The sequence below is a fragment of the Rhipicephalus sanguineus genome, chromosome 5 (genome assembly GCF_013339695.2).
Source record: "Rhipicephalus sanguineus isolate Rsan-2018 chromosome 5, BIME_Rsan_1.4, whole genome shotgun sequence".
NCBI lineage: Eukaryota > Metazoa > Arthropoda > Arachnida > Ixodida > Ixodidae > Rhipicephalus > Rhipicephalus sanguineus.
In genome coordinates this window covers 15,960,006-15,983,200 of record NC_051180.1, presented here as the reverse complement: position 1 = coordinate 15,983,200, position 23,195 = coordinate 15,960,006, and the positions used below count along the sequence as shown (strand labels likewise).

The following is a 23,195-nucleotide window of genomic DNA, read 5'->3' as shown; positions in this document are numbered from 1 at the left end:
AATCTAATTTTATTTTAGAATGCTTACTTTTCTGGCTAATGCAGCCTCGATAGTAGAGGTCCAGAGTTCAAACTGAGCGGTCGGAACATTCTTCTTTATGTTTATCATATGCACATGAGCTGCCCTTACATCGCTATCGCTTGCGTATGTATGTGTGGGAGTGACGCCGCCAGCAGGATATAGATTACCGACCCGAAACTCGTTGCGCTTGCTGAGAAAGTGCTGAGAAAGTGATGTAAAAACAAACAACTAGACGGAAGACGGAATGCGACGTCATTTTCGACTAAAAACTATATAATCGCACGTACTTTCATCCATGTCACGTGGTCTATATCACGTCAACGTCGCAATTTCTACCCCGGCGAATGACTGGTAAAACCCAGTTTAACCTGGATCTGGAGGCAGCACAATGTCGCACCGCTTTTACGTAGCATTAACCACTACGAGGAGAGTATGGGAGAATATAAGAGGACTGCGAAAATGGTGCTGTGTAACACAACTCGAGCAATAAATTGCTAAAGAACTCGGATTCTGATGCGCATGCCGAGAGACGGAAAGAGCCACGAGAGAAGTAGGCGTGAAAGTGTGGCCTAACCACCATAAGGAAAATTCGAGCGTACGCTGTCATGCAATGCTAGGAACTTCATTTATAAAGAAAAAAAATGTAGGAGTGCGGTATAATGATCAGATAACTTTGTTGTTGCGATGGGAGAATGAGGTTCGGTCCCACCACCAGATGACTGATTTTTCTTCTTTAAGAGACTCGAAACAATACAGGGATCGACCAACCGCCTTACCTATTACTAGAAACTACCCGCGTGGATTCAAGTACTGGTGTGTTAGGACGCTTAGAGACGCGGTAAACAACCTTCATAGGGATGGGATATACAAAAGAGTAAGCTCATGACAATGATTTATTGAGATGATAGTTAGCCCTGCGAGTGTAGTGTGGTGACCAACCCATTCCGGCACTGTATGTGCACTTCATAAGTTGATTCGTATCTTGGCGAAAACAATGTAGCATCACTTCCGTGTTGAGTATTCAGTGTCCTAGTTTAAGAAGCAGAAATGCCGCCTTTCGCGTGTTCATCAACAAAGAAATTGACGTTTGCTTGTTCTAATAAAGTACGTTAGCTCCAGCAGTAGTTAAAAACGTAAAGTAAGAAAATGAACAAGTTCTGCTACTATCACATATCTAGAAGCCACAGACAAATATTGCTGTACAATATTTACTCTCTGGTTGACCTCCCTGCTTTTCCTTCTCTTTTATCGCTCTCTTCACTCTCTGCTGAATGCCTGTCAGTTCATCGCGCCCCTTCTCTTTCTTTCTTTCTTTCTTTCTTTCTTTCTTTCTTTCTTTCTTTCTTTCTTTCTTTCTTTCTTTCTTTCTTTCTTTCTTTCTTTCTTTCTTTCTTTCTTTCTTTCTTTCTTTCTTTCTTTCTTTCTTTCTCTCTGTTCGTTCGCCCTCCTCGACCTTTGTTTATTTATTTATCGTCAGCGGTTATGTTTATCTCAGACTCAGAACACAGCCTCACTAAAGATACCGCATCACCGTCTACTCACGCGATCGGTTGCCCGGCGTCACGTGACTGAGAAAACAAGTTGTCCAAGTGGCATCGCGTCGGATAGGCGGCGAAAACGAATAAACACAGAGACGGGGAAGTTATTCGCCGAAGCAGACATCACTTGGCGGGGACTCGGTTTTTCGTGATTATGGCCTTGGCGACGGCGCTATCCTCATTCGCGTGTCGCTATTCGTGTTTTGTTCTTGCTCGCAGCCTTTCGCATGCTTGATTTCAAAGCGGCGCGAATAATTTATTTTTAGCGATACGGTGGACGCAGCACGGTCTTTTCCTCCATGAGTAACGCAATCTCTTCATGTCGTCTTGCGTTATAGACGCTTCAATACTAACAACAAAGTAGAAGTACTAACTGACTTTGGGACACTTGGCAGTTACATCGCTAACAATGAAAGGAATTGTATAACGTGAGAATAATAGAGATGTAGTCACAATTAGCCTAACCTTATACTGTACCCCTTCATGTGGAGTGGCAGTTACGCGCATAAAATCACTGACATCAATCCCAACCTGGGTATTTTATTCACCACTGAAAATTGACTTCGGAATTATTTTATTTATTTATTTATTTATTTATTTATTTATTTATTTATTTATTTATTTATTTATTTATTTATTTATTTATTTATTTATTTTTCAGATACACTGCCAATCCCAATGGGGATTCCAACAGGAAGGACATACACATAATAAGCATATTACACAAATGTAATTCTCATCATATATTAATATTGTCAGTATTGACAGCGACATTTACAGTATTTCTTCTGCTACCTTATGGACGTTCTAATGGAAGTGCATCTATGTCAACTTGGCAGAACCTGTTGTACAGGAGTAACGAAAGTTGCCACATGCCTCAACGCTCAATAAGAAGCTGCGAAAGCCGGCAAGCTTGAATTTCAACACTTGGAGCTGTTTTTTCGAGCTGTGCGTCGGGGCAAACGCAATAATGAATTCCTGGTAATCGCTAGCTTGTTTTCTCTCCAAGTGTCGCCACAGGAAAAAAGACGCCGGCAGGCAAGTAAATTTTGCCATCGCCATCTTAAGATGGATGCAGGTTTTCGGGCTGGTTCTTCTGAAACTTTGCCAGCTCGCACGTCACCACTAAAGTTCGAGGATCCGCGCTTATGCCTCTAAAGACTCAAAAACGCTCATGATTACTAATGCCTCTCACATACGCGATCGTTTTACCTACCTCATCTAGCAATGAAAAACACGTGCGATCGAAGGGTAAAAACCTATATGAAGGGAAGGGCATCCTTTATCTGAAAGTAAGAGGCATCAGGCCTGAAACCTGTTTTGCTGTGGCAACCGCAGGCAAAAGAAAAAAAAATAATAATCGACAAAGGGCTTTTCCCTCTCCAGCAGCCGCATTCGTCTCGCCTGGAAGCCCCTGAATTGTAGTGGGAGGTGGAACCGTATCACTCGTCCCGTAAAGTTGGCACATGAGCAGCACTCCGTCACACCGTCATGAAGTCGCCATGCTCAGCTCTGCTCGTACCGCCGCTCGTCACATTGCTCGCCACGTGTGGATGCTGGACGTATGCGAACGAAGTTTCACGTGACGCTGGCTCAGCTGTCGTGCGCATCAGCGATGGACTCGTCGCCGGCCGACGTGACATTGTTAGCGGTGTTCCAGTGCACGCTTTTCTCGGAATACCGTACGCGCAGCCTCCCGTGGGAGACCTGCGCTTCGAAAAGCCACGGCCCCCGATTCCGTGGAACGGAACGTACGACGCCTCGAGAACGCCCAGCCCGTGCATGCAAGTCGACTTTCCTTTCATAAAGGACACGAAAATCGACTACTCGCACGCTTCGGAGGACTGTCTCTACATGAACGTCTGGAGGCCCGCTACGGCGTGCGGTCCCGACGACATGTGCGATGCCAATTTGCCGGTCCTGGTTTTCTTTCACGGCGGTGGCTTTCAGTGGGGTGACTCGTCACTCTTCGTTCACGATCTGTCCAATTTCGTTGCCCACTCCAACGTGATTGCTGTCGGCTTCAATTACAGGGTGAGCATTTTCGGCTTCCTAACGGCGGGTTCTAAAGAGTTTCCCGGAAACTGGGGCCTCTGGGATCAGCACCTAGCACTTCAGTGGGTGCAGAAGAATATCGGCGCTTTCGGAGGTAACCCGAACGAAGTCACTCTTGCAGGTCAAAGCGCAGGTGCCATCTCCGTATCCCTGCACTCAATTTCACCAAAGGGAAAAGGCCTTTTCAAAAGGATGCTTTTGCAAAGCGGGGCAACAACATCTATGATCGTTGGAGAGCCATACAAAGGCTCGGGAAAATTCATAGCAGTGGCGGCAGGCGCGGGCTGCTACGATGAAAAACGAAGCCTCCAAGACCAGTTGAAAGAATCTGTGGCTTGCCTGAAGAAAGCCGACGGCCGCGCCATCTACGAGAGGCTCGCAAAAGAAAAACCTCAAGACCAGATATTCCCACCAGTGAACGGCGACGAGTACCTACCGGTTGACCCACTGCTCGAAAACGCGGCTGACAGAATAGCTGCGGAAGAAGTTTTCTTGGGGACGGTTGCTAATGAAGGTACGGTGTTTGCGTACCACATCGCCAAACTTTCAACTGTGGCCGAAGGCGCATTTTCTTTCGTGGATGACTACAGGTTTGTTATTACGTTGGTCGTGAGCACGCTTTTTAACCTACCGGTCGCAACATCGAAGGGAATCGTCCAGCACTACTACGGCGATTACGACACGCACTTCACGAAGGATCAAGTCCTGTCGATTTTCGGCGACATCATCGGTGATGGTGGGTTTTACTGCCCCGTGGTTTTCTTTGCTGAAAAGGCATCGAAACAAGGCATCAAGACGTATAGATATCAATACGCGCACATATCCTCGTTCAACGTATGGCCAGAATGGGTTGGCGTCTTCCATGGCGAGGACCTTTTTTTCACCACTGGAGCGCTACCTTTCCTCACTCAGGAAGAGAAGCATCGACCATCGCTGTGGCACACACTGAAAGAAGAGCTGAACATCACGCACTACACGGAAGACGAGAATATGTTCGTGAAAGAGCTTATCTCTACGATTACTGCTTACGTGAAAAATGGGTAAGTACTCTGTTGCATTTGATTGGTTCAATAGTGCATGAGCATTTATATAACATACAAACGCACAACAATTCGGCGCGCATTAATGATAAACAACCTAAAGGAAGACTTGTCGCGCGCATTATGCAGTAAAAAACGGAGCTCAAGTTTGCCAAGACATAGTTGCGGATCATTCGTAGATCAGCCTTGAACTCATATTAGTTTGCACCAGGAAATGTTACATGACAACGTGAAACACCTGGCTGATTTTTGTGCTTTATATTAAATCATATTCCGTAGGATTAGCACGTCATAGTTCTATGTCAGATCTCCACTGTGAGAATGCTACCAAAGTCCGAATGAGGTGTTCTAAATCAGCTCAGAATAGCGAATAACAATGAGTGTACCAGTTAGGTGTATTTGCAATAAATGGTTTCTCGCTTGGTGCCACTTGTCACGTACGTGTGGCGTGTATGATACTTGTTAAAAACACAGAGAGCCTTTGCAATTTACGTCTTTCAAACAGCCCTGTTTCTAGCGCTCTAGTCTGCGTCGACCGGCTCGAGTGAAAGTGACCAAATCGAACATGTACGATACATAAGTTCATATATCTTCCTTTGTGCGGGAGGAACATGGAGCACAAGAAAGCTAGTTTCGCCTCAAGGGCGAAACAATGAATGAGATAGCAACAAATTGGGATACGCGAAGAACGGCAAGTAGCTCGAAACTTGCAGCGCGCTGCTCGAGCACGAAGGATGTACCAAAAAACGCAAACAGGTCGAGCGCGACCTAACAACTATCACGATTGTTACTTCATTGTGTTTGAGCAGCGCGCTCTTTTCGCAAACGCGGCCACTGCAGAGAGCGAAGTGACCTTGGTGCGCTCTGTAACTTCAACACAAACATTGCGGTGAAAGCACAAGACGTCTAAACTGCCTCCATCACGACATAAGCGCGCGCGCACGGGCGAACACACCCTCTAGGGCAAAGTACAGGCGGTATAGAGGTAGGGGCGCATGCGCATCGCAAGGAGCGGGGATACGACCTTTAAAGCGCGCCCTTCGTGCCATCTCGCTGGTGATGAAGAGAACACGCTGAAGTGCGCCTCCGAGCTCTGCGTACCACCACCGGTAGATGGTGTTTATAAGTAGCTCGCCGTTAGTATGCTGAAGGACGTATGCTCCAGGATCGAGTCGCTAAGCGTCGCGCGTTGCGGAGCGAGCGGCCGCAGGTTCGAATCCCCGTTCGCACGCTTCAGAAAATTTTTCTGAATTATTTTTCTCATTTGCTTATATATACATATTATATATATATATATATATATACGCATGCATATGTACATACATACATATACATATACGGGATATGACGGCGACGCCGACGGCAAGAACCAGCCGAGAGTGTGCATATAATTGCTACCGCAATAAAAGTGATATGAGGTGGCTGTTCGCCCAAGAATCTCCTAACCCAGGCTAAAATCAATTAGGCCCCAATAGGCAAGTTGAGCCAGTTGGCTGGGATTCATCGTAAGGTATAAAGACCACATGCTTTATATAAATGAATTCCATTAGAACCGACTGAACGGAGCGTGACAGGGCGTCCGCTTGGCGTTGTTGCTGTATTAGCCAAATGCTTCTCGCATACTTGACGACCTTCTAATTCTTTATGCATGAGCTGCGCATACCAGTACGCCAGATTGAGCAGTGATTGACTGTTCATTTGGCAATGTCGTTACAGCCGACAATCTCAGCGCGCGTCTCTGGAAAACGTCAACGCACCCCACGCGCCAGTCATGCGTGTACGCTGATGTTGAGGCATCAGGACCGTGAAAGTCCTCTTCCATTCAATTGACGCGAATAGCTTGCGCTCCTTTCTCAAGTGTTGTCGTGGCACTCGCTTACCACGCTGAAGGCCCAAGTTCGATTTCTGATTGGGACTAGACGTGGTCATCGTATCGAGGCGCCAGGCGTGTACCTATACGAGGAAGAGAGAAACAAGGAAATAAAAACATGTGTTTATCATAAGTGCGAAAAAATAAAGTACTGCTTCACTAGAATAGAAAACGGAATTCATACAGTGAATTAAATCTCACAGATTTAAATATGCTTTGTTTCCACCTGTCGTTGTTTAAAAGTGAAGTGTTTCAAAAGACAAATAAAAAAACAAGTGTTTCAGTGTCCTTGCTGAGATTAGTTCTTTTTTTCCTTTCTCATATTTTCGCTAAATAACCTATAAAGAAGCAGATAAGATAGATAAAGAATCGAAGTTTTCAGGGGGAAAAATCAAGAATGAAAACAAATCAAACTGCTTCGGATATCACAAATGAATGGAGTGACCATGACGCATTACAGTACGTGTAATCTTACGAATAAGTAAAGTGACTTATGTCGTGGCAACATCGTTTTGCAGCAAACCAACCATACCGAATTCGCAAGCAGAGTGGCCTTTGTACACCAAGGACACGGAGCAATACGTCCAACTTCAGCCGCACAACTACACAATAAGCAGTGAGAAGCGGCAGGCATTTTGCGACCTGTGGAGGCCGATTCTGCTAAAACGGTGAGTTGTGTCGCTGAGCATTTCAAGATCTCAAAGAGAGCACACGCCGTGTGACATCACAATTTTGCGAACGGTATATGAAATGTACTGTCAGATGCACGTGGACTACGTGCGTCAGTCTTATTTTCTTTATTTCTGCCATGTACCGCACTGTAACTAATCTCAGTTTTTAACTGTCCACGCTTTAAAGGTAGGTGCTTTGTATAAAAACATGCCTGGCTCTAGGGCCATGAAGTGACAACAGGCTGCCAAAACGTACACGAACCTATAACTCTAAAATTGATAAAGTTTCAACTAGTCGAAATATATTTGCCTGCATACCAACAGCAGAGAACGCAGACAACGGTCTTGTGCTCACAGTGGCCTAAATTTTATCTGTTTTGTATTCTTTCGATGTTGCTTTTTTGAAGCCAATGAGTATTCACACACACACACACACACACACACACACACACACACACACACACACACACACACACACACACACACACACACACACACACACACACACACACACACACACACACACACACACACACACACACACACACACACACACACACACACACACACACACACACACACACACACACACACACACACTTTTTTGGATCAAGCCCGCATGGGCAAGCACGATGCAGTGCAGTCCATTTTGCTGTCGTCGTTTTAAAATACCCGTAAAACAGTGGGTATGTAGTGTTTGGAAGTGCGGCAGCTGATTCAACCTTCGCCTACACAGTTTCCATTCTGTTATGCAAAACGTCGAAACCTCAACGGGCTCCTCAAGTCGCAAACATGGCCACGGCAGCTACTTGTCTTGAAAGGGCTTTAGAGCCGATTTTTAAAGCTCTTTACGTTCTGCCAGAGTCGCAATTGACGAGGAAAGTCTTCGACACTACCGGTAAGGTTCAAGGGCCCTGCTAAATTTGAAGACGTATTTTTGCATTCCGCATCGTTGCATGCGGAATGGCCGTGACACGGAAAGAAACCCTCGCCATTATTATTTTTTTTTTGTGAAACATAGAGACGCCGAAGCAGAGGAGACGTCGGGGAGAGGATTCTTTGTTGCAATTAGGCATCTAGCGTAATGACCTTGGTTATATATACATATATATATATATATACACGTAGATTATGAAGAGTCTGTCTTCGGTTGCCGTAAGATAATTAGGAAAAAGGTATACGCTTCTAAAAAACTGTTTATTTGTCGACGTTTCGATCGGAGACCGATCTTCATCAGGATGAAATTTACCAGGCTTCGGTGCGCTTTTATATCATCGTTCTCCGAGCCGAGAGAAAGAGAAAAAGGTTAAGAAAAAGTACATACAGAAAAAAAACAAATAAAAAATAAGAAAGAAAGAAAAAAAAAGAAAAAAAAAGAGAGAGGTAAGAAACCTGCCGAAATAAGTCGCGAATACGCTTGTGCACATACTTTGACTGACATAAGAATAACACGTGTTTCTTGAGAGAAAAAAAAAAAGAAAAAAATCGTCAACACCCCACGTGCACATACTTTGGCCTACGAAAGTCGCGAATGCGCTTGTGCACATACTTTGACTGACATAAGAATAACACGTGTTTATTGAAAAAAAAAAGAAAATAATAAACAAAGAAGAAAGAAAAAAAATCGTGTTTCCTGAATAAAAGAAAAAAAGAGAAAAGAAGAGAAAAGAAAGAAAAACAAAAACTCCGCTGATATCCAAAGATCGTCCAGGTGAGGTATATTCCTGTAGTCACTAGTCGAGTTCCAATGCTTTGAAGCCCCAACACAACATGGGTGCATTCCTCCAGCCCATTGTCACACCTCACGTCTTCGGTTCCCCCCCTCCACATTTGCTCCTGAAGCCTGTGAGGGGATGAAGCTTCACAATAAGGGATAAGCGCTTAAAGGCAGTCAACTCAAAAAGCTTAGTAAAAGTCCGGGAAGAGTGTACAAAGGCACATTCACTAGAAAACAGGTGGTCACGATCTCCGGTTTGTGGCTCCAGTTAATGCTTATGAAGAAAATGGAGAATACCTTAAGATTGGAATGCGTGTGAGCCTGCTGTATGTCCGACAGCGTGCTCCTGAAGCGATGTCCGAAAAAATAATAAAATAATAAAAAAAAAGAGAGAGAGAGATCTTCAGTTAAGATTATTATTAACTTGAATCTTCCATTCTGTTATGCAAAACGTCGAAACCTCAACGGGCTCCTCAAGTCGCAAACATGGCCACGGCAGCTACTTGTCTTGAAAGGGCTTTAGAGCCGATTTTTAAAGCTCTTTACATTCTGCCAGAGTCGTAATTGATGAGGAAACTTCTAGGAGAGAAACACGTGTTATTCTTATGTCAGTCAAAGTATGTGCACGTGGGGTGTTGACGATTTTTTTCTTTGTTTCTTTTTTTTTCTTTTTTTTCTTCCTTTCTTATTTTTTATTTATTTTTTTTTCTGTATGTATTTTTTCTTAACCTTTTTCTCTTTCTCTCGGCTCGGAGAACAATGATATAAAAGCGCACCGAAGCCTGGTAAATTTCATCCTGATGAAGATCGGTCTCCGATCGAAACGTCGACAAATAAACAGTTTTTTAGAAGCGTATACCTTTTTCCTATATATATATATATATATATATATATATATATATATATATATATATATATATATATATATATATATATATATATATATATATATATATATATAATGTATATATATCGCGCCACGTGTTTACCCGTTCGTGTATCGATTCCTGAGGGCAGATCATCAAGCTTATATAGACGGCGAGACAAGGCGACACGTGTCTCAACGGAGACGCTGTTCACATATGGGCATCCACACATTGGCGCGACAGCAGGGGATTTTCCCCCTGATTACTTTTGCCTCAGACAAGTGTTACCGAAAGCAAGGGAGCTGCTACATCGCTCGTCAGCTTTGGTTAGCGAAGCTGATACGCGACGCTACATGCGTGCATCTTTATGAACTTCTAGGAGAGAACGCGGGACCATGCAAGGAAAAAACAAACAGAAAAACCAAAAGAAGGTAGGCGCTCTGCATGTATTTTACCCGCGCATGTCGTCATGCTGTCGCTCGATGTTGGCGCGTCTGGCGTCGGCAATGCACGACGTTGAATTCGCATACAGAAGATATGATTACGAGATTAGCTGGCGCTGATCGTTTTGCAGATTCACGAGGCAGACGAAAAAGTCTGAACAGGTTGGGTATTCCCTACGGCGTGAAGGTCGACCCGCAATAAACGTACCGAGCGTTGTGAATTAAAAAAAGAAAGAAAGCCTTTACTTCAGAAACTGAAAGTGCGCCTACATAACTATTACTTATTAACAAGGTCCTTTCAGATCTCAAAATGAATCACTGTTTTATAAGATCAGGTCACTATCGGTTACAGCTATAAACACATATTTACTTCACAGCATGACGTGCATGGAGAGAGAAAGAGAGATAGAGCGGAGGGAGAGAGGAAATGAAAGGAGCTTATAGGGGTCCTGCGACACTTTTTCGTCAGAAAACGCTGCCGATCGGTAGTCGAGGCTCCTGAGAACGTGTGAGCCAAGCATTATAGCACAGCACGCGGTCTGGAATTTACAGTCAATTCTCAAAGTGAGCAAAAGATCGCTCGCCCTTCTCTCGACAAATGATGCCATAAACCCAAATGACCGTGCCATAAACGCAATGTCTATTGCCATTGGTTGATTTGAGCATCGTGAGCTACATATTTACCGCTGCCGCCGCGGGATGTCGCGACGTGCCCCTGCGCTCGCTCGCGATCACACTGAAAGTAAGCCGCGCGTTTAAATAATAAAAAAAGTTACAGTTTCGCCGCAAGGGCGAAGCAATGAATGCGATAGCAAGGAACTAATGCTATACGAAGTGAGGCTCGCCAATGGATACTCTCAGTTTGAACAGCGCTTCTGTTGCAAGGCGGCCGCCTTCGGCCGCCTTGCAACAGGCGGCCGAAGCAGCGAAGGAAACTAGCGTGCTTCAAGTGTCGAGCTGTGACACTTGATAGTTCGCGCTCATCTTCTGTTTGTTCGTTTGGCGGCGTCCCTGAGCTCGAGTGACATTCGTACGCGCCGTAACATGAGCGCGGACATCACGGTGAAAGCGTGAAACATTCCTCTACCCCTCGCCACGAGAAAACCGCGCGAGCAGACAGCGGAAGGGCAAGCTTCTCCCATGCGCAAATATAAGAAGCGAGCGAGCTCGCCGACGACTTTTAAATGCGCCCGTCGGGCTCCTAGCGCCACCTCGCTGGTAATGAAGAAACGCTTATTATCGCCTGCTGTCTCTGAGTCCGTCCAGCGCTAAATGGTGTGTATATAACGCTCGCCGTTTGCTATGTGGAGGATCTGCGTTTCGTGGCGTAGTGGATAGCGCCGCTCGCTGCGGAGCAAGAGGTCCCTGGTTCGATTCCGCGCTTCGGAAGCATTTTTCTGAGTTATTTTTCTTTGGGGCCTTTATATAATATACATACTTATACATATACGGTGCATGACGGCGGCGACGGCGACGGCAAAATCCAGCCGAGACTGTCCATATAATTGCTATCGCAATAAAAGAAAAATTGCTCACGGTACTGACGCGCCCTGACGTACGGACGCAGCTTCTTGCCCCCTTGTCACCCCCTCCCCCCGCCGCCCTGCTTAGCTTTCAGCGCGCTCGCTGGTGCGAAAGGAGAGAGCAAGCACTTGCAGTGTGCGACAAATTCCTGTACCTCCGCTCGTACTTGACAGATTATAAAAAAGATGTGCGGCAGTCGATTTGTGAAGCAATAAACTGCTTTAATGAAGCCATTCGATGACTACTTGGATAGGTGCTGCAGGGCTCCTTTTAATAGGTTCATGTTTTTGGTTTGGTACCCTGTACTTGGGAGGAGAAATAGAGGCTGGAAAAAAGACAAATAGAGAGGAAAGTCGTTATCGTAGATTGTGCCTAGCCACATTGCGTGAATTACCTTAATCAAACGGTGGTCCGTATAGCATCTGACACTGTTTCGGTGTTTTAGATTAAATCTTATCAGGACGAAGGCTATTATGGCGTTTGACGCAAGCCATAAGACAATCAGGCATTACGCATTACTTAGTGCCTAACGAGTAATTGATTAGTTAACGTCTACACGACAGCTTGTAATCCACCTGAAAAGTTTTGCACCCCTTGGGCATCACATATCACCGACAGCACGGTGACAAGGCGGACATACTTAAGGGGATAAGAGAGAAGATACAAGTCACCCCGGTGCCAAGAAACATGAACCCGATTTACAACCCAGGTCGCAGAAAAGCCAGAGCTACACTTCTATTGAAAGCATACTGTACCGATAAGAACGCGCGTTTCACTGACGCCGCGTGCTATCCGGACGGACGAGGGTTCGCGATCGTCGTGATCAGCACAGAGAAAACAACAACGCACGCAGCTAGTGTCAAGACCCGACACCCGGAGGTAGCAGAAGAAATGGCCATTGCTCTGGCCATAACTGACGCTGACACTCAGACTGTACTCAGTGACTCGCGCACAGCTGTACGGAATTTCGCTAAGGGTAGGATTTCGATCGAAGCCCTTCGTATACTCGCGAATGCCGGCCATGTTTCTCAGGCTACCTTGATCTGGTCTTCCGCCCATATGGGCGAAGTCTGCCCGCACTTCCCCAACCTTAACGAGGCAGTGCACTCCGCCGCACGCGACGCAACAACCCGTGCGGGAGGAGCTGGCCATGTCGAAGAGTTCGCGGACCGGGATCGACTTACGGTATACAACGAACTGACCAAGACCTTCTACTTGGCCCGGCGATGCTACCCTCCGCCTCGTGGCAATCTATGCAGAGCTCAAGCGGTTACCTGGAGACAGCTGCAAACGAACACTTACCCTAATCCACTGTTATATCACCGAATATACCCCGAGATCTATAACACCAGCATCTGTAAGGTCTGCCAGACAGACACAGCTACGCTTAAGCATATGCTCTGGGAATGCGAGGCTAAAGCCAAACGTATTAAACCCGATGCTCTCTCGGCGAGGTGGGAAGCCGCTCTGCGCAGCTCCAAGCTCGCCGACCAACTCTGGGCAGTCCAGCAGGCCCGTGAAGCGGCGGAGAGGCAAGGCCTTCACGTCCCGACATGGGAGACCTGAGCCCGGGCCGTTAATCTGCCGGACAAACAATAAAGTTCTTTCATCCATTCGCTTCCCCCATTCCCACCCGGACAGATCGAGAAATGTGTGTGGCCAGTCAGTCTTTCTTGAACACGTTTTACAGAGACAGCCGTCAGGCATTTTATAAAGCCGCACTTGGAGGTTACGATGTGAAAAACCCGGTGTTCTTTTTTTTTTTACTTATACTCCGGATATTTCTTAGCAGTAGTTGCCGCTAGTGTCGCTCAGTGATTTTCGTCGTCTTATGCTGCGTCAGAAAATATGAACAGCAAGATTCGTTATAAGGAACGGGCGAAAATATTTGTATTCTGCACATTGGACAGCAAAAAGCAGGAGGAGGTGGACGAGAATTAACATTTCCAATTTTCACAACAAACACAAATATAATAGAGGTCCATGTGCACACTCTATCATACATGGTACATAAGCGTGTAGTTCTTAAACGCGGTAAAGGGTGAACGAAGCACATTCTAAGCGTGACATCGCGACGAACAGATGTGACAGGGCAAGCGATTTCACAAGACACACCGAGTCAGCTCATCACAAGTCATTTGCGGTAACAATAAAATGAGTTACGTTCACATAGCCAAACTTTTCCTCATGGTTTCAGTATGGTTTCCTCGACTGCACAACCTAGTGTCAAAGCCTAGAACAAGATACCGCACAAAAAAATTTCTCTGAGAGTTCATTTGTCTTATTTATGCTCTTATTGACCTGGCGTTATCCTCGTTTTTTTTTTTCATTTCAGGAGTCCCATGACTACAACAGGAGGGCGCAAAGAAGAACCAACAAGATCCGGGAAATCGCCCTCCGCGTCGCTGCCGCCACTCAATACCAACGATGTCGAAAGCAATTATGTCTCAAAGGCACCTAGGCACTTGGGCGCCTACAGTACAGCCGCCTTACTTGCAGTGGCAGCTTTTAATGCTTTACAATAAGTGGACTCATCTAGCAGACATTTCAACAACTACCTGCAGGAAGTGTTTTTACTTCTGTAATGCGAAACTGCTTCCTCTTTGGGCATAGCAGCATGGGAACTTCAATTCCCTTCAGTCACGACTTCTCGCATTTCACTAACGCAGAAGCGCTTCCCAAATTTTACCTGAGCAAATTCCCACTCATACATTAACACGAGGGCATCAGAGTATACTCGTGACCTCTAACACCACCAATTCCAAAGGTTATCCGCTGTATTCCAATCGTTGGATTACCTTCATCGCAGCCATGGGGTTCGTTAGTGGCAACGGTCACCAAGGCTACGGGCAGTCTTCGCCAGAGTGTTATTTAATACAGTTATACAAAGGGCACATGTGCTGTTGGGTCTAGCATTTTCCACCCTAATGTTCGTTTAAACGGGATGCCAGCATACACACGCCGATCTCAAGAGAAGCATCAAGAGAAACTGTTCATCCAAACTGTACATGTAACTTTCACGGGGTGCGTTAAGTGTGTATATGCAATCAACACCTGAACAGGTCAAGATGATGTTTGATGGACCATAGGTACGGCATCATGTAAAGTACAGCGCAAACAGAACACATCAGGGTGTCAGAAGGATAGGGGAAACGTTGTACCAGAGCCGTAGATATATAAGACAATCGGAAAACGTTACTGCCTCAGCCGTTCTGCCAGCCCGTAATACACGAGGCTTTAGAAATAAATACAAAGTGACTACAGGAAGAACCGATGACGTTTTGGTTGAACAAATATTGGATTCACTGTTATCACATGCTTCGGATTTACATCTTGACTCGGGCACTGTTGGGAGGATTCAATTTTCTGGATCTGAGCTTTGCTTTTGGCTGTGAGTTAACTCCTTGCTATTTTTTATACAACAGGTACACCATTACCCGTACTGCTCATGGTTTCCTTCTGTGTTTCATTTCTTTTTTTAGTTTTTACTTCTTACCCTTTCTCCGTACGGAAGTGTAACGAACTTAGAAATATGTTATCGAGGACGTGAAGCGACGCTTACTGTCAATGGTGAAACTACGCGTACGCGAGAAAGCTTGAAATATTAGAAGTTCACGTTGTTCTGCCACATGCAAGACTTTTTCAGTAATTGAGTTCTGCAAAGAGTATAACATTAGAATTTTTCAGCAATTAGAGCCTTGGTTCCTCTCCAAAACCCTAAAAACTATTAACGGCCGCTTTTTCTTAGTGGGCCTTGATAGCGATCGAGCCTAGTTAGTTCTCCTGCCAATTATAATTATTGCGCAATATGATAGAAGCATCACAGCAGAAATTCGCTATAACGTTATGACGACGTTTTCATTTTTACAAAGTTCGGAAACATCGAGCATGACGTGAGCAGAGTTTGACTAGAGCAGAGTTGATGAGTGGTCTTTGTCGATCGATATTGCGACTGCGTGTCACTTTCTAGTCCTTTTCAAGTTGTTATAATAAAGCAGCAAAAACCTCATAACTGCTTCGATATCATCTTTCAATTTACAAGAAAGTCCTAATCACAATTACAAACTTCTCTGTCCCTGTGGTAACGCAACTTCAAGGTGAGAAATGAAAAATAATGACACGAATCGTTTCCGCCAGGCAACTTCGGCATTAAAGCCCCTTTTTATTACAAAAAAAGGGTGAGGCTTGCACTAAGCCACGCAAGGCTTTAAGCAGCGAAACTGGACGATTCTGAAGAATAATCCGGTTGCTTCTAGGTTGTTTCTAGGCCTTAGCTAGGTGATGCAGGCTGTTTCTAGGTCGTTGATATGCTTTAGCTAGGTGATGCTAGGTAGTTTCTACGCTGAGTATCAGCGCAGAGAGGTTCGAGTTAAACCACAGTAACAGACACGACACGGATGTCCAAACTCCAGACACAGAACCTCGAGCTGAAACCGTTCGCACCTCTCATAGATCTACGGTCACGTCGTCGTTGGCGAAGGCCTTCCATCGCTTCGGCTCGCCGTCGTCGCCTCGCTGCCATTTGTTGGGCTATCTATTGCCTCCTTCATTTTTAGTGGACCAGAGGTAAGTAGCGGGATTTACCCATTTCTGCGGCGCATACCCGTTTATGATGATGATGATAGTTTTTTGGTTCACCGGACAAGGAACGATTTGCTAAAAGCTTGGCTGTTAAAGGTCATAGTGACCATAGTGACCAACTTAGACGCATCCCTGAGGGCTTCAATTTACGCGAATAACTTGTGAGTATACGGACACATTCACACGCAGGCGACATATGGAAGCATTTGCCCAAGTCTGGGGCGCCATAAACAACAGAAAAATATTATGCACAGTCTTGCACGATACGCATTTTCAACGATATTCTTCGCAAGGATCAAGTACCTGAAAAAGCAAGACATATTTGCTAATGCGCTAAAATAATACACAACTAGACAGTTATAGTTTAACGGGCTTAGCGGAATAGTGTGCATGCCTAGCGAAATAGCAGGATGGAAATGACCATGCGCAGCACGCTCAACGACCTGTAGCGTTTACCGTATACGCTCACTATTTTTCAGATTTCGCATTACCGTGTTTGCATGGCTTGCGTAGTGCATGTAAAGCAATGCGGCGGTTTAGGACGCCCACTTAGAACTGAATTTGGCACTGCTGTTAGTGTGTGAAATGGCTTCACTTGCCATCAGGCAGCTTAGACGACCGAGCATTAAGGATAACTTAGCGGAGTTTTTTTGATTGCTTCCCATTTCGAACGTTACTATAGGCCTAACAATAGGATCGGTGTAAGCAAATCTGCAACATACAAGTTTTCACTCTTAGTGTGTGGTTCATATTTATTTACTTTTATTGTTACTAAGAAAGTAGTAATATTAGGCATGCGGGAATAAAGGCGAGCATTTTTAAGTTTTTTTTTTTACTTTTATTTAACGCGTTCATCGTCCACTAGGTGACGCCGCAGTAAAAAAATTGGGCACATAAGCGCTATCCAGGCTATCCGGCTATACTAAAACGCGTTCTTCGCAGCGAACGTTTGCTGCACGGTAACGCCATTCCCTTAACCTCCCTATCACGCTTACGCCAAATTATGGTTTTGCTAATGGTTTTACTAATGGTTGCTAAATGGTTTACCGATATTTTACCAAGAGTCCTGCGGACACAGCAGTGATTAATAAACTAAAGAAACTAACTAAATAAATAAACAAATAAACAAATGTCGCGTTTTTAGGGTGATGCAATAGCGTAAGTATAAAAGGAAGAAAAAGGGTTATTTTCTTAGAATATTTTTACATAATTTGCTTGCGTGGTTTCCACGGCAAATCCATTGTTTTCACAGCGCGCGAGAATCCAGGACGAGCATTCGACCACATACTATGAAGCGCCGCCTGTTGACCGAATGCGCAAAAGAAAAAAAAAAGTTCAGCTGTAACATCCGCCTGCGACTGCAGATGTCGTGCAAGCTGCATGGCTAGTTAGGATTGGTGGGAGAGAGTGCAGAGATCAGAGAAGGAGAAGACACGATCGAGGCCATCACTTGCTTCGCTTGCCACATCCTTCGAGTTATTAGCAAAAGGAGACACAAAGCAAAACAACACTTACCGCGGCACTTAACTCCGAAGCAATCGTTGCGCTGAAAAACAGCCACTTGTTCCGTGTTGGTGCGCGTCGGCTTCTCTGAACGAATGTTTGTGCTCAGCAGGAAAACCTTTTCGCACACTTGCTGAGACTATAAGCTATCCGTACACCAACATCAGTGCCATTTGCGAGTGAATATTGTAACAGATATGAAGCACCAACACTAAGATCAGTTCGAGTGCGCCACAATAACGTAGCTGTGAAGATACAAAGGTGCACCTGTCTAAATATTCAGGGAAATTTTTACGCTTCAAGCATGATCGTTAGTAGTGATACGTTGTAGGGATGATGCACAACTAAGCACTGCCAAATGGTATACCAATATCAGGAATATAAGGTGGACAAAAATGGTCACCGTCATAAAGCAAACAAAATACGTGTGACAGTATGTTAGAACTAGGGTTCAAAGGATTTTAGAATTTCTATCTGACAGAAAGCTAGTGCTGTTACTGAAGTAGGATGACGAGGAGAAATAGCATTTATTTGATTAATGGAACAGAAAGCAAGCTGACTTTTGTGTTCCTGCTTGAGCCGGGGTGAGAGAACACTTATGGTCCAGGTCCAGGTCTCCTGCAACCCGAGTTCACAAAGGTTCTTAGTTGCCTCGAACATCATTTTTGATCACTCAGCTTTTTGTTACCTGCTTACAAACCGTTTACAGCGAAAGCTGTTATGAGATCACAGCAACAGTGCCGTCCGCCGCCGCCGTCGGTGTCCGTGACCAATATCGCGCGAAAAAAGAAAAGAAAAAACGAAATAAATAAAGAATATCCAGGATCGGGTGGGATTTGAAACTGGGACCCCTGCGTGACAGTCGAGTATTCAACCACAGAGCACAATACAGGCGTCATGTCGGGAAAGAGAGACAATAATATTTAATGAAAATCCCGGAGAGGTTAGCCTGGTTTGTCGCCTGGCTTGCTACTCCGGGTGTCGGGTGATGACTATGGCATATACAATGAATCACATATACACACAAACGGTACATACAGTCACATACGCATAAAGTTACATACACAAAAGAGTCGTTCACAAACTGAGGTCGGGCAAGGAATCCTACAAGGCTCTATACAGGCGTTATGTCGGGCAAGGAATCCTACAAGATCCTATACATGCGTCATGTCGGGCAGGGAATCGCGTTAACGTATGTAATATAGCGTGGCAGAAGAGTAAAATAACAACCAGGCGTCATTTTCATTTCATTTTCATTTTCATTTATTTGGGCATTTTCACAAAACGCCCACGAAGGGGGCAAAAGGAGAGTGTGTCTGCTGACTTGGCCCACTCTTCGTGAGGCACCTCGGGCAGGTACAGCAAGACAACGTATAGAATATACAATATATACACACAATGTTAATTGCGCAACGAGTGTGTGGTTTGAAGCTTCCCACCCACTACCAAGTGCTCAGCCATAATTCTTCATCGTCATCAGCCACATGCAGCCTCAACAAACTATGCCTCAAATATGTGTAGCGGGTAACTCGCTTATCCGAAGGAAGACGAAGAGTGGGATAGTGGGTGCTTCCCTACTTCACAAAAATTATGATCTATGGCGTAGTGGGCACCTTGCATGTGCACTTATATTGGATGCCCAAAGAGCGTTTAGAACGGGTTCTAAAAAGGCCGCTCTTCGAGCTTTCGCTGTGACTGTGCTGCGCGTTGCGCGCAGGCCAGGCGTTTATTTTTTTTTTTTTTGTTAGATATTGGTTATTGGCTTTTCTTGGCTTTTGGGTTGTCCGGTTTTCGCTGTTTCAATTATTTTGTACTAACCGCCAAGTCCTCGTGCTGTTTTGCCGTTTTTTCGCTTTTGATTGCCGTTCAGGAAATCTGCTTCTCACTGCATTATGTAATTATGAAATTGATAGTTATGCAGGCCGGCCGAGTCACTTGATAGCGTTTGTGCCTTTTTTCGTTTCTTCATAGCGTAGCTGTTTTATGCTTGGCATACCGCCGTATAACGTTGGCCAAGAACTACCATCATCATGCCGGCGCTCGCTCTCTTCGTTCTTTTCTTCATCTTCTGCTTCGCTTCCCGAACACGAGCGTTCGGCGCGCTCTCTCCCGCTGCGCCCATTTGTCCGGCGTGGCATGCAATACAGAGAACAAGTACAGAGAGAGAGAGAAGTTAGGAGACATAAAGAAGGAGAAAGACAGACACAGAGAGAAAGAAAGGAAAGATATAGAAAGAAAACATAGAAAGACAGAGAAAGAAAGAAATGGAGAGAGAGAGAAGGAAAAAGAAAGAGGAGGGGAGCGCGGCGTGAGATCCCGTAACACTAGTCACGTGACAAGTTCCCACAAAAGTCATGTAATACTAGTCACGTGACATGTTCCCGTCAAACCCATGTCGTTTGAGCGGGGCAGGGACACCGACTTGGGATTGTTCGCAAGCTTCTTCTTCTGGTGTCCGAGCACTAGCTGTGCTCTTTGTTTCCAGCCATGCACTGCTTGTGCAAGCTGCGCAAATTTTCTTCTTTTTTCGCCTTCCTATATACGCTCTGCCTTTACAATAAAAACAGACAGTTGATAGCGTCGTTTATTGTGCATTCACTGTCCCGTATTTTGCGCTGTTCTGACATAATGTCCAAATGTGTCTATTTTGACACTCACAGGAATACGCCAAAATTCCTAAAGTTGTCCATCCCTATAGAAGCAATATTCGGGCATACGCTCAGTTGTTCCTACCGAGCGGCCCAAGTGGCAGAGATAGGTAAGACATTTAAGTTCGGCAAAGTGAAGCTTCAAAAGAATGTAGTTTAGAAGAACTTGTTGCTGGGCGAGTTGGTGCATCTTAACACAAAAGGGATAACTGCGCTGTATACCTGACACACACGTGTGTGTGAGTCTGGTTTGTACGTGTGTGTCAGGTAGCGCTGCACTTATCCCTTCTACGTCTTCAAAAGAATGCTGATCATCATGGGAAAAAAGAACCTTATAAAGTGAGGTTCATGAGCTTCAACTAAAATCGGCATGTGCACTTCATGAAGACGCATAAATGACGCCTCGCATGAGGTTGTGGTCAACCGTGCGTGGCGAAATCTATTATCTTCTAAGTAAGCAGCCAGGCGCCGAGGAAAACTACGGCACGCGACGTTTGAATAGATTGAATGAGGCTTCGTTGATTTCTGACTGAGCTGCACTTTCATACTCCATCATAAGACCCTCTCATATAAAAATTTGGCTCTCCGCCACGCGCCACAGTATATGGGCGCTCACGTGCGCCTGCATTTACCTTTGTGCACGCTTGGGAAGAGCGTTCTCGAACATTTACGCCAGGAAGCTGCGAGGAGATTACCTCCGCGCAGTGCAATGAAATGTTGTTGAAGCTAAAAGCTACTGAAAATAACTGAGCAGATAAGGCTTGTACAATTATAGGACAGAATGGAAGCAAGCGCGATGATACACAGAACGCTGTTAATATTTTTTGGGTATTTAAATGGGTCATCATACGACTGAGATGTTATCGTATAGTTATGACGGCTACTCCTTCTGGTATTTTGTTCTAGTAATGCCAGGACATTGAACGAAAACAGGATACGTTCTCTGTCAGCATGTAAAAATAACTACTCAGAACCGCGACACACTCTTCGCGAAAGCAGAGATAAGAACACCACTCCGATATAAATGAAAAAGGTTTGTGAGTAAGTCGGTGGGCACAGGGCCTGTATCAAAACACTAATTCGTAAGTCAGCGCGCACTGCGAGAAGAGGCTATGGCAAAACCTGATCGAAAACACCAAAGTAGCAATGAAGAAAAGCGATATGCAGTCCACAGTTCATCTAAAACAAATACTTCGGCTCTGATAACTTCCTCTGAAAGCCCACTAAAGCCATAATTAAGCCGCGCACATGGCTTCTAGCCCGAAAAGAAGTAAAATAATAGATTGATCAAAGTTGACTGATTGGAAAAATGTAACACAGGAGACGCAGCGCATGTTCTCCTCCGTTCAGTGGGGGAAGCGGGAAGTGTATTCCGAGCAAGGCTTGACAGCATCGATTATACAGGGTGTTTCAAGTAATGTGTCCGAAAATTAAAAAAAAAATCCGGCAGATTCACAACAGCTTCACAATTGCTTTTTGTTTTGTAGCGGCAGCCACCTGAAGATAGTTAAAAACATCCTTTGCGACAGTAATTAAGAGAGTTAAACTAAATAACGTTTTAATTAGTGGAGTTAGGTGGTTATGTCAAATGTGAGAATGTGCGATGAGTTCTTTATGCGAAGAACCCATCGCAGCTCTGAGATATAGAAAAAGTGGCCTCTCGTAATTATTCTGGAAAATGAAATTCAACCATATTCAACGGCCAAACCGAAACCGAAGCACCGATGAGCGGAACAAGCAGACGACCAGAATGGCGTCAAGGCAACAATTACAGACGTGTAGTTCTTCCGCGTTCGCTAATGTATGTGCGTCACGCGTGCTATAATTGCGAGCGCAGCCCGCACACCCACACAACGAAATCGGCTGGTGGTTGATATTGCCGCTGAGCATTTTACATTTTGCTTTGTGCATGCCGATAACCGCCGGCCCGTACCTTTATCATCTAAGTTCGTGATACGAGACGTGCCGCGCTTTATCTGGAATGATCGCCGTCCCACGCACTGACTTCGCGATAGTTGCCGAATGTAGCGGCTGTACCGGGAGGCGTATCTCGAACGTTCTATGCCGTCTTAAAATTGAGCGCTGGCGACTACAGCGGGCATTCCTGTTCGTCCACGATATCCGTGCACGTTGCTTGCTAGAGTACGTTGCATGTAGTACAGTTTCTTTTAGTCGGCGCAAGTCAGCCTAATAAACGTATTCTTTTCTTTTGCGAGGCTTTCACTCTCCTGTCTTCCGAGCTATCGCCACTGCTACGTGACAATATAACGACGCTCACTCATTCTGCACGTCTCGGAAGAATATAGCAGACGTGCTCTTCCGCGTATCGGCTTCGGTTTTCCCGCTGAATTGGGTTGAATTTCATTACTTCGCAAATATTACTAGAGGCCGCTTTTTCGATATCTCAAAGCTGCAAGCAAAGCTATAGGCTCCGTGCAGACGTAACTCCGCTGCCTGAGCGAAGGCGTCCCTAGCGGCAAGAAGCGCAGATTTGGCGGGATGCTCTCACGCGCTCGCAATGGGGTGTAATCGAGGAACGATGCCTTTTACGATGACTATTCGTGCTTTTCGCTCTTGGCCAGTGACCAGAGCCACGGTCCGTCCTCGTTATCAACGCGATCAGTCAGCCGCAGGTGGCCGACAATAAGAATAATATAGCATAAAGCATCGCTCCACGATTGCAGGCCTGCTCACTCCACGATCCCGCTGTGACGGCGC

General features: G+C 45.3%; 1 protein-coding gene across 1 annotated transcript in view; it reads left to right on the top strand.

The window, feature by feature from the left end:
• The first annotated feature begins 2,984 nt into the window (after positions 1-2,984).
• The window catches only part of LOC119393275 (uncharacterized), an 80,529-nt gene continuing 60,318 nt past the window's right edge, over positions 2,985-23,195 (top strand). Inside the window, exons 1-3 of the mRNA XM_037660210.2 lie at positions 2,985-4,654; positions 7,043-7,192; positions 14,081-14,264. Coding sequence (XP_037516138.2) covers positions 3,051-4,654; positions 7,043-7,192; positions 14,081-14,264 — 1,938 coding nt within the window. The 5' untranslated portion in view covers positions 2,985-3,050. The remainder of the gene's footprint in view (positions 4,655-7,042; positions 7,193-14,080; positions 14,265-23,195) is intronic.